Source organism: Oreochromis aureus, linkage group 7 (assembly GCF_013358895.1).
Source record: "Oreochromis aureus strain Israel breed Guangdong linkage group 7, ZZ_aureus, whole genome shotgun sequence".
Classification (NCBI taxonomy): domain Eukaryota; kingdom Metazoa; phylum Chordata; class Actinopteri; order Cichliformes; family Cichlidae; genus Oreochromis; species Oreochromis aureus.
In genome coordinates, this window is record NC_052948.1 from 60,790,232 (window position 1) to 60,802,383 (window position 12,152).

At 44.2% G+C, this 12,152-nt stretch overlaps 1 protein-coding gene across 1 annotated transcript; it reads left to right on the forward strand.

Annotated features, from left to right (window-relative positions):
• Positions 1 to 764: 764 nt before the first annotated feature.
• Positions 765 to 10,491, forward strand: znf276 (zinc finger protein 276). Its single transcript, XM_039614346.1, has 12 exons — positions 765 to 894; positions 2,880 to 3,176; positions 3,451 to 3,766; positions 3,863 to 3,909; positions 3,994 to 4,416; positions 5,870 to 5,951; positions 6,089 to 6,172; positions 6,744 to 6,863; positions 7,380 to 7,455; positions 8,071 to 8,188; positions 8,527 to 8,626; positions 9,611 to 10,491. The coding sequence occupies exons 2-12, from the start codon at positions 2,924 to 2,926 to the stop codon at positions 9,879 to 9,881; spliced, it is 1,890 nt and encodes a 629-aa protein (XP_039470280.1). The 5' UTR covers positions 765 to 894; positions 2,880 to 2,923; the 3' UTR covers positions 9,882 to 10,491.
• The last annotated feature ends 1,661 nt before the right edge of the window (positions 10,492 to 12,152 follow it).

The following is a 12,152-nucleotide window of genomic DNA, read 5'->3' on the forward strand; positions in this document are numbered from 1 at the left end:
GAGAGACCTTAAACAGGCACCAGTTGGAAGTGAGTGGTGTTCATGCTTGAAACCCCCCCCCCCCCATGTGGCTGAATTAAAAATAATTATGCAAAGAGGAGTTGGCCAAAATTCCTCCACAGTGGAGGCTTCCGCGAGTGTGACTCTTATTTTGAGCGATGAAAAAACAATAGAATATAATTTTATTTTTATATTTCAATGTCACAATAATCTTCCAATTTAGAACTACGAGTTAAAAAGAACTAACATAAATAAAATACACTTCAGCTAAATACTTCTAATTTATTTGCCCAAACCACGCGGAACCGCAGTATAAGGACTAAAGAGCCGCATGCGGCTCCGGAGCCGCGGGTTGCCGACCCCTGGCCTAGTCCTAGGAACAGCAAAGATACTGCACAGGACCCTTAAGGTCTCAGGTGTTTGGTAGAAGACCTGAGTTTGAAGGCTAAAGATCGCCTTAAGGGACAGGTCTGGGCTTCTTTGCTTCGTCTTCCTGCAACCTGATTTGAGAATAGTGGCACAAAATAATGGCTTATGAGTGGATATTATTATTGTTATTATTATTATTATTATTTTATTATCACATTCTCATTTTTAAAGAAAGCCTGAGCAAATAAAAGTATTTTTAAAAAGTCACTATTTCATGAATTTTATTAATTATATTTTACCCCAATACTTTTACTCTTCGGACTCTCCGGACTCTTCTCTGTGGACGGCAGGTGGCGCTCTTGGGTATCACCCCTCTGTGTTTTGTTCCGGTAGCGCTTCCGGGTTCTAATGTTTACATCTGGGAGCAGCTACAAAGCACACAGTTTGTTTTCCAGGCTAATGAAAACCTCTTTGTACGTTAAGAACAGCATGTTTTCCAAGTGCTAGGATCTGTGCACAGTCACGGTAGGCCCTCCATGACGAGTGCTGTAATTATGACGTCACGTGTGTTGTGTTTTAACACGTCAGCTAACAAATGTAGCAGGCTCACTCATGCTAACCAGCTAACGCTAGTTGAATTAATCTTTAAACAAAATCATGCTGAAGTGTAAAAACAATATCCGGGACCATTGTCAGGGTTTTTGTTTTATCGGAGGCTTAAATCAAAGGTGCTGCGGCTTGATTGGCATTAGTATCCTGTTAACTTTATCCATGGATGGAGTTCCTGTGTCATCAATGTTAAAGATTTCTGAGAAAAATTATTAAATGTATCTCAGAAGATTTACAAATGGACTGATTATTTTCTTTAAAGTACAACGAAGGTTTCAGATAATATTAAATGAGGTTAAAAAATTGTATTTATTATACAGCTGTTTTGTTAAGAAGGAGAAAAACCTCGTTCTGCCCCATGGACTCACCGACCACTTCATTAGGTATAGCTGGTCGTTGACAGATATCTAATCAGCCAATCACGTGGCAGCAACATAGTACATTTAGGCATGTAGGCATGAGGACCTGCTAACGCAGAAGTTCAAACTGAGCATCAGTGGCATGGCTGTTGGCGGCAGATCGGCTGGTCTGAGTATTTCAGAAACTGATGGATTTTTCCACAGAACCATTGCTAACGTTTACAGAGAATGGTTCAAAAAAGTGAAAACATTAAGTGAACAGCAGTTCTCCAGGTGAAAACACCTTATTGATGTCAGATGTCAGAAGAGAGTGGCCAGAGTGCTTCAGGCTGATAGGACGACAGTGACAACTCAAACACCCACTCGGTATAGCCAAGGTATGCAGAAAAGCATCTCTGAAAGTTGAAGAAGATGGGCTATAGCAGCAGAACACTGCACTGATTGTCACTCCTGTCAGCAAAGAACAGGAAAATGAGGCTACAATTTGCACAGGCTCACTAGAACTGGACAATAGAGGAGTGAAAAAACATTTCCTGGTCTGAATTTGACATAAAAAACATCAAAATCATGGCTCTGTCCTACTTTGTATCAAAAGTTCAGGCTGCTGGTGATGGTGTAAAGGTGCAGGAGTATTTTCTTGGCACACTTTGTGCCCCTTAATAGCAGCTGAATATCACTGAAATACCACAGCCTACCTGAGTATTTCTGCTGACCATGTCCATTTCTTTATGACCACAGCGTATGCATCTTCTGATGCCTACTTTCAATGGGATAATGCACCATGTCACAAAGCTCAAACGATCTCAAACTAGTTTCTTGAACTGGACTGAAATTACATCCACAGTCACAGAGTACTTTTGGGATGTGTGTGGTAGATTCACATGATGGGTATGTAGCCAACAGTCTGCAGCAACTGTGTGATGGTTTCATGTCAGTATGAACCAAAATCTCTGAGTAAAGTTTCCAGCACCTTGTTGAATCTAAAGCAAGAAGAATTAAGGCAACTCTGAAGGACAAAGAGGTCCAACTTACTACTAACATATTGTACTCAATAATAATAATAATAATAATAATAATAATAATAATAATAATAATAATAATAATGAAGTGCTTAGTGAGTGTATGTACACGTTGATCCACGCTTCCTGCCAGCTTGTTTAAATGATGACAGTAATTTCATAAGTTTTTACATTTTACAACTGGTTCTGGTTCTAAATGAAACTTTGGAGCAACATAATAAGCAGGACTGATCTATTTGTAGTTAAAGTAAATAGTCTGTGGTACCTTACTTCACAGAAGCATACGAATTTTCCTGTTGTTGGCCATAAACAAAATATTATTTAAGCTTTAGTAAATAAAATCTCATTAAAAATAGGAAATGGGTAATATATTTCTATCACAATCCTGGTGATTTTGCGTTTTTTAGAAAGGCAAAACCTCTTTGGTGAGCACAAAAAACCCTGGTATGTGTCTGTCGTTGTCTTTAAATGGAACAAAAACTCAGAAATGCTAAATATTTTGTTGTTTATTACACTGACACAGGCAGCCTTCACGAGATCAGCTGCTGACAAAAATAACAATAAACGATGAAGAAGAAAAGCAGACATACGAGGTCTTCTGAGACTCCGCAAAAGCTCAGCAGGACGCCAATGCCAGTGGATGTCACCTGTGAGAAGAGGTCACCTGGAAACAAAGGGCGACCTCGGAAGACTGCCGCTGTAACCACAGACAGTTTCTACCTGAATGACAGCGCAACAGAAAAAAACGCCGACGCAGACTTCAATGTGACGACAGCTGAAGACACCCAGAAACATCCAGAGACTAAGTCCAGATCTTCAGGTTAGTGGCTCACTACGCCCGTTTTAAACACAGGAAGTTGATGTTAGTGTAAGTTATTGTTGGATATTTGTCATGTGATTCTCAAACTACTTAACTTTGCAAAGCCAGTGCAGAAAAAACAGTGTTACGGGCCTTTAATCAGAGGTAGATACTGTGTGTTTGGCACAAACCAAGGAAAATCAAGTATATGGTATATTTCTCTGTTAATGTGGACAATAGTAAATTGTGTTATGGGAGCGCTGTAAGATGAAATCAAGTTATGATGCCCCCACAGGTAGACTCTCTGCTGCTGTCTGCCGGCTTTGTCACGGGAAGTTTTCCCCGCGCAGCTTGCGGCACGCCTTCAACAAATGGCCTCGGGATTCCCTCAGTATCGTAGACGAGGAGTCAGACGCCGTGGCCCAGTCACCCCTTCTGTTCCACACAGACTTCCAAAGGCTGGTCGGGGTCCAGGTGGACCGTGACCCTCGGCTTTCGGAATTTATTTGCAAGAAATGCCATGCAAAGTTTTACAAGTGCCAAAGCATCCTGATCCGGTTTCTGCAGAGAGTCAACCTCCCCCCTGTGGGGAAGGAGAACCTGAAAAATCAGTAAGTCAATAAAGAAAACAAATATGTCTAACTGAGGGTGACTATAAATTGTTTTTACTGCAGAAAAACATGTGGAAGTGTTTGTGTTTGTTTCAGGAAGAATGCAAAGGGTCCAGAGTCCTCTGTAAACCATTGCTCATCAAGTAAGTAAAACATTACTTCCTCACTCCATCTTGCTGAAGTTACATAAGTTGAACTGTTCTGACAGGCTCCTCTATTTTCTTCAGCTCCTTCATCCTTTACCTCAGACACAAAGTGCCTCCACAGTCTGGTGTCCTGGGCTCATCACCACGGAGAGGCCTGCCGCTCCTGCCCCGACCTGAAGGAGGTGCTGGAGGGCCAGTGCCTGGGCTCCGTAAAGGCTGTTTGGGGCTGCGTCGATGGTCACAGATACATCATGGACACTCAGCGCAGCACCACCTCCAACCAGTGCTCGAGCAATAGAGCATTAGGGAGTGGGAGGGGTGATGGAGTGATGTCAGAGGAGGAGGAACAAGAGCAAGACGGCGAGGAAGATGAAGAGGAGCAATCCGGCGGGAACGGAATGACCTCATCGAGAAGTACTAGTACTGTGGTTCAGCGCAGTCCACCTGCAGCAACGGCTCAGACGCAGAGCTCAGCGCCTGATGACTGGACGGGCGACAACGAAGGTGGGAATGCTTACAGTTGTTCAGACTGACACAGAGACTACAGGTGTATCAGCCCTCTTATACAGCTTCAGTTGTTTCAAGATGTTTTATGTTGTACAATAAAAGACTCGCACAAGATCAGAGATAAACCCCAACAATCAGAAAATCACTGTGCTCAGTGACAGGCAGCCACCTGCTGCAGTCACACTACAGGAGACTACATGCCAGGAACACACTTGCCCAGGAGGCATCCTTATTCAATGCCCAAACCACCTCAACTGGCTCCTTTCGATGTGGAGGAGCAGCAGCTTTACTCTGAGCACCTCCCGGATGGCTGAACTTCTCACCCTATCTCTAAGGGAGAGGCCAACCACCCTTCAGAGAAAGCTCATTTCTGCTGCTTGTATCCGTGATCTCATTCTTTCGGTCACTACCCACAGCTCGTGACCATAGGTGAGGGTGGGACGCAGATCGGTAAACTGAGAGCTTCACTTTTACACTCAGCTCTCTCTTCACCATAAGGCTGAGGAGTGGGATCCCCCTATAGTTGGAATACAACCTCCCGTCCCCCTTCTTAAAACTGGGAACCACCAGCCCAGTCAGGAGTTTTGTAACTCCCTCAGCACCTCGCCCCCGGAGATAGGTGTCTCCTTCTTCAGCCTGGTGGCTCCCTTCACCTCTGGTGTCCACCATTTGGTTCGGAAGTTACCACCATGACAGGCACCAACCATCTTTCGGCCGCAGCTGAGTGCAGCAGCTTCAGCAATGGAGGTGCTGACATTGGTCCATTCGGACTCCGTGTTCCCAGTCTCCCTTGGAATGCTGTTAAAGCTCTGCCGGAGGTGTGCGTTGAAGATCTCACAGACCGGGGCCTCTGCCAGGCGTTCCGAGCGCACCCTCACTATACGTTTAAGTGCACCAGGTCTTTCCAGCATCCTCCCTCGCCACCTGGTCCAACTCACCACCAAGTAGTGATCAGTTGAAAGCTCAGCCCCTCTCTTTACCTGAGAGTCCAGAACATATGGCTGCAGGTCTGGTCATACAATTATTATAAAATCGATCATCGACCTGCAGATGATTTTCACCCGGAGTTTCACCATCTGCACTTAAATCCAATCCAATCCAACTTTATTTATAGAGCACTTTAAAAACAACATAGTTGACCAAAACAACATCGTTAACTTAAATGTACATATTTTTTATTTTCATCAAATAAAAATATATGAGTGATTCACATCAGTGTGTGTAAATATCAGTTCATTTTGAAGAAATGAAAATGAGTGTTTCCAGGAAGATAAAATATTAAAGATGTGTATTCATGTTTGGAGACTCGAAGGGTGTCAAAGACTGATGTGTACAGACAGTCCAGCTGAAATATAGAAAATACTTTTTTTTTTTCTGCACATACTGAAACAGACGTTAAGACCTCATCATCACTCATATTAACATTTTCTCCTCCTCCTCTCTCCTTCAGATTACACAGGTCACGAGGAGGCCCTGTCTCCTGCTCCGGCTCAGCTGGAGGACAGAACTGCTGACAGTGATCTTTCTGACAGGTTGGTCCCACAGTTCATAATAACTGGTAGTTTAGCAATTATTAGAAATTGAAATAAATAAAAAAAAGAGTGCAAGAGAGACTGCTAGAAATCAACAGCACCTTAAATATAATCTGTTTGTGTTTGTGTGTGTCCAGGGTCATCTCTGAAGATGAGTTTGAAGAGGGTAGAAAAGGAGGCCTGTCTGATGAGGAGGAGTTTGAGCCATACTCAGAGAAGAGGTGGGTGCAAATAGAAAAGACAGGCCTGCAGTGGTGAAGTAAAGAGAGTGGAAACACCGCCTTATCTCACTATCTGTTATCACCGGTCTGCGGGGCCTTTATCGTAGATCAGCCTGTGAATGTAATGCGATAACGGCCGATGTAGATTGGATTAGTTTAGTGTTAAGTCTTGCCATTCAGCAGCTGTGCAGACTGTTATTATGAAGCCTCTAAGTATGGGTCTCCACATTGATTTAAAAGCAGCATGAAAAGAATCACAAGTCTTTAAAAACTACTTAAAAGGTTTGCTGACTGGCCACAGTCACAGTTACACTCTGACGATAAAGGGTAAAAGAAAAAAAACTTTACTACAGTAAAAATTAGAAGCCTGTGCCTGCTACCACACAGCTACTCTAATGAACCTCAGCTCCGCACATACATCAGGGCATCAGGCTCATGTTTCCTGGTTGAGCTGTTAATTTGCTCTTTGGAGGCAGGGATGGGACAGCGACCATCTTTGCAGTTATAGAATATGTTCCATGTCTTTCTCTCATAAGCTCTCACTGAATTGATTTTCCCCTTATCCTTCTAGAGGCCACAGGGTCAACGTCCCAAACAAGAGAAGAAGAAGCTCAAAGGCCCCAGAGGAGCCCAAAATCAGAAAGAAACCTGGACCCAAGCCAGGCTGGAAGAACAAGTTCAAACCTAAAGGGTACGTGATGCAGCTTCCATTAAGGTCATTTCCAGCTCCATAGTTTTATTCTTGGATTCTACTAAATTAGTGTTTTAGCTCATCTCCCGTTAAGACCACACCGAAGAGCAGGTGGGTGGGGCTTCTGTGCTCACAGATAGCTGTGTGAGATGAAGACATTAGGAATAGCCGCTCTCTGTGACATTGTCATGCCATGAGCAGAAAAACCTGCCAGACAGAGTTTAGAGCATACTACAGCCTGAGACTCTGGCTCGCAGGGATTATTTGCAAATAAATGTGTCTCATTTAAAACTAGAGTTGTTTAATTGTAACATCCACCATTGTAACCGTATATATGTATCACACTAAATAAGAAAAGCAGATTAGGTCCACTTTATATACACTTCTTCAATCTGCCTAAGAACTAATGTCATTTTCTTTCTTTGGTGTAGTTCATTCTTTGCTTCAGTTAACTTTAGTCAGTTTTTTTTTTTAGAAGAAATGCAGATTAACAATCTGTGTGTTTCTTTTTCAAAGGGAGGAGCTCCCCAACATCTACAAGTGTCCATATCAGGGCTGTACGGCTGTCTACAGAGCTCCCGATGGTCTCAAGGTCAGAATTCACTGTTCACTGTTAAATGAAGCCACCTTCAGTTGTGCATGTTTCTGTGCACCAGTATTGATCTCGTGTGTGAATAATCTTGGCTTGCCTTTCTTTAAAAACTTGGGATGGCAGTCTCAGATGATTGGAGAAGGGTTTCTTTATTATATGTTGTTTAACTGTTTTCAGCAAGGTGAAGCAAGCCCTGAACAGAGTGCTGTCAGAGGTCTGTTTACTGCCACTATATACATACATATGGACAGTATTAACAGAGGGAGGGGGGGTTCTGTGTTATCGGTGTGTGAGTTCAGGGTCGTTATGGCTTTAGGGAAGAAACTGTTTTTGAGTCTGTGGGATTTTGTGATGCACCTGTAGCGGGAAGCAGGCTGAACAGGTTAAAACCAGGGTGGGAGCTGTCCTTGATAATGTTTGCTGCTCTGCTGAGGCAGCGGGAGGAATAAATGTCCATCAGGGAGGGGAGAGGGCAGCCGATGATCTTTTGTGCTGTCTTGACTACACTCTGAAGTCCTCAACTGCAAAGCAGTTAAAATGAATGAGAGCACAGCAGTGTGCTCTGCCTTCGTCTGTATGTACAACTAATTGTTTTCTTGTTTGGTGACTTTTTAGAAACACATCAAGGAGCATCACGAGGAGGTGAGGGAGCGACCATGCCCTCACCCTGGCTGCAACAAGGTCTTCATGATCGACCGCTACCTGCAGCGGCATGTCAAGCTCATCCACACAGGTGAGATGTCAGGTTTGACTGTCTGCTTCTAAATGGATCTAAAGAGATCAACGACGACTATTGCTTTCCAGCTTTAGTCATCCAGCTTTGAGTGAGAAATAATTCTTTATAGGTGTTTGTATGCTTACTTTTCACATTCAGGCTGTTTCTGAAGAATGATATACGAATCTAAAAATTTCCTCAGACACGTGAAACACAGTACTGATGTTCCTAAGTCAGTCATTTCCATTTCTAAGCATATATTGTTAGCATTGCATAAATTAATGTTTATGAAGATTTTTTTTACCTTACTTTAATGTCTGAATTTGTGGCTCATGCTCGTGTCTGTGTGCTTTCAGAGGAGAGGAATTACATTTGTGACCAGTGCGGTCAAACCTTCAAACAAAGAAAACACCTATCAGTTCACCAGATGAGGCATTCAGGGGCCAAGCCACTACAGTAAGTCCTTTAACATTTTTGTAGCTCACGAGGTACCATCAAACTCTTTCGGTGCCTTCAGCTTGATTTTACAAAGCTTTAATTGCTTTTAAATGCTTCCTATGTTTTCTGTGATGAAAACATCGGAAGCGTCGGCCTAATTATTTCTCTGCCTCAGGTCAAATTCAGGGATTTGCAAAACGTTAATAGAACACTGGGATCAGTCAATACCCTTTTTGACTGATATCAGAAAATGACCCTCATCATCATTTCTCTGGAACTGTATTTTACAGTAAGACAGCACGGTGGTTAGCACTGTTGCTGCACAGCAAGAAGGTACTGAGTTCGATTCCACCATCAGACCGGGGTCTTTCTGTGTGGAGTTTGCATGTTCTCCCCGTGTTTGCGTGGTTTCCCTCCGGGTGCTCCGGCTTCCTCCCACAAAGATATGCATTTTGTGGGGATAGGTTAATTGATTAATCCAAATTGTCCACAGGTGTGAATGCGGGAGTGAATGTGAGCGCAAATGGTTGTCTGTCTCTGTGTGTTAGCCCTGCGACAGACTGGCGACCTGTCCAGGGTGTACCCCGCCTCTCGCCCTATGACAGCTGGGATAGGCTCCAGTGCCCCCCGCGACCCTGAAAAGGATAAGCAGAAGCAGATGGATGGATGTATTTTACAGTATTTCAAATGTTTCGTCACTACAATTTTATATGCAGAATATGTATGGAAAGTGATGAACTCAGAGCCTAGAGACCAAAGTCGTCTTCTGTTATTGGAATTAAAACTTTGAAACGAGACTTTCAAAGGTCAAAATAAAATGGAGAAAAATAGTGGCACAAGAACTGAGCCCTGAGGAACTCCGTAAGTGAACTGATAAGAAGACAAACAGAATTTCACTTTTTTGAGAGGGAGAGAGGAATGAAACTAACCCACGTTTCCCAGTTTAAAAGCCAGAGCCCCAGACAGGAGAAATTATAATTGCTTGTTTTTTCCTCCTATCAGATGTGAGGTTTGTGGCTTCCAATGTCGCCAGCGAGCATCACTGAAATACCACATGACCAAACACAAAGCCGAGGCCGACCTGGAGTTTGAGTGCTTGATGTGCAGCAAACGTTTCGAGAAGGCCCACAACCTGAATGTTCATATGTCCATGGTGCACCCGCTGACGCAGGCTGAGGCTCAGAGGGGCAGCGGGCAGCAGCAGCAGACATACCCGGACCTACACACCATCACACTGACCGGGGAGGTGGTTCAGCAAGAGCAGGACAGATGACAGAAGGAAGTCTTGATTCAAGGCAGCTGCAGAGATACTTGAATTGTGGCACAGGACCCAGAAACAAAACAGCATTGTAGCACGGTGTTTCATTTTAGCATCAGCAGTTGAGTTTTCATCTGATGTTCCTTCACACTGACGCTCATGACCTTCTTAAGACTTGTTGGTGTTCTGGATTTAAGAGTTTCTTCCAGCTGGGTTTTTTGTGTTTTAAAGATGTATCCCTCAAGATTTTCAGCCAATTTGTTGACGACACAGCAGAAAAGACATTAGTAAGAGTTCAGCGTCAAAGCAGTATTTCAGTATTCTCGAGTTATATTGATTACCTGGTATTCTCTAACTGAGAGGCCAAAAGGAAAAATAATTCATCTTTTGACCCTTTTTGAAAACGCATTGCTTCCTGTAACTGTTTCACAATAAAACTGATTATTTCACAAGTGCTTTTATTGTGAAACAGCAGCAGTAGGAAATTGAAGGCTGGCAGTCAGGATGAGTATATGGAGTGTCTGTGAAGGTTCTCAGTCATCCAGGTCATCGTAGTCAAAGGAATTTGCAAAGAAAAGCGTCTGGACTTCTTTGAGTTGCTTGAAGACGTTTCACCTCTCATCCGAGAAGCTTCTTCAGTTCTAGGGTCAAATGGCCGAGAGTCCCAGATTTAAACCCAGTGGGAGTATCCCCCCCAAAGAGGGACAAAGGACCCCCTGGTGATCCTCTAATCACATGAGCCAAGGTGTGAGAAAGCGGGTGTGGTACCTAATCAGCCAGGGTTTCGGGTGAGCTCATTGTGAAACCTGGCCCCACCTTGTCATGTGAATTCCTGAGGTCAGATGGCCCAGGATGTGAGTGGGCGCAGGCGTCTGGGAGGGAACTCAAAACTGGATTATAGATGGCAGACAGTTGGTGTCGTAAACCACCGCCTCTGTTCAAAGATGGTCGCTCACAGTGGACATAGATGGCCTCTTACTCCCACTGGGTTTAAATCTGGGACTCTCGGCCATTTGACCTTAGAACTGAAGAAGCTTCTCGGATGAGAGGTGAAACGTCTTCAAGCAACTCAAAGAAGTCCAGACGCTTTTCTTTGCAAATTCCTTTGACCAGTATATGGAGTGGTTTACCATCCATCCATCTTCATCCGCTTTATCCGAGGCCGGGTCGCGGGGGCAGCAGCCTAAGCAGAGAAGCCCAGACCTCCCTCTCCCCAGCCACCTCCTCCAGCTTATCCGGGGGAACACCAAGGCGTTCCCAGGCCAACCGAGAGATATAATCTCTCCAGCGTGTCCTGGGTCTGCCCCGGGGCCTCCTCCCGGTGGGACATGCCCGGAACACCTCGCCCAGGAGGCATCCTTGTCAGATGCCCGAACCACCTCAACTGGCTCCTTTCGATGTGGAGGAGCAGCGGCTCTACTCTGAGCCCCTCCCGGATGGCCGAACTTCTCATCCCATCTCTAAGGGAGAGGCCAGCCACCCTTCGGAGGAAGCTCATTTCTGCCGCTTGTATCCGCGATCTCGTTCTTTCGGTCACTACCCACAGCTCGTGGCCATAGGTGAGGTAGGGACGAGATCGACTCGTAAATTGAGAGCTTCGCTTTTACACTCAGCTCCCTCTTCACCACGACGGACCGGTGCAGCATCCGCATCACTGCAGCCGCAGCACCAATCCGTCTGTCGATCTCCGGCTCCCTTCTCCCATCACTCGCGAACAAGACCCCGAGATACTTGAACTCCTCCACTTGGGGCAGGAACTCATCCCCGACCTGGAGTGGTTTACCTTATATCATATTAAAAGCTAGTACAATTATGATTCTGTGAAATCTGAGGATAATAACTTGTAAAGAGAACAGTACGGTGGCCCTCACAGCTCAACACACTCATCACACTGACTCTTGATAGACAAACAACAACCAAAAATTCCAAATACTGAAAAAGATGCTGCCAAGTAGACCAGACTCCAACTAAAATACATTAAAGATAACAGCTCGGTCATGATGGGTGTTACTAAAGTTGACCTTCTGACAGAAATATTAGAATATGAACTAAAATAAAATTTTACAGTAAGTTAAATCAGATGTTTTACACTGCTGCTCAGAGTCAGACAATAACTGATTTTGCAGGCTTTATGAGTAATAAGCTGTTAAGACCACCATGTTGTTAATCTTGAATACCTTCATTAATATCTGACATTCACATTACTGACTGTGTAACCGGCTTAAATGCAGCTGTAATACTGCAACCTTCTCTTTGCCTGATCCAAGTAAAGCGTCTGTAGTGCTG

Bases quoted from the DNA above. Each gene is read 5' to 3' on its own strand.
- znf276 (XM_039614346.1), top strand. From the start codon at position 2,924: ATGAAGAAGAAAAGCAGACATACGAGGTCTTCTGAGACTCCGCAAAAG. The intron at 6,173-6,743 runs GTGGGTGCAAAT...TTATCCTTCTAG, and splicing joins GAGCCATACTCAGAGAAGAG to AGGCCACAGGGTCAACGTCC. The intron at 8,627-9,610 runs GTAAGTCCTTTA...TCCTCCTATCAG, and splicing joins TCAGGGGCCAAGCCACTACA to ATGTGAGGTTTGTGGCTTCC.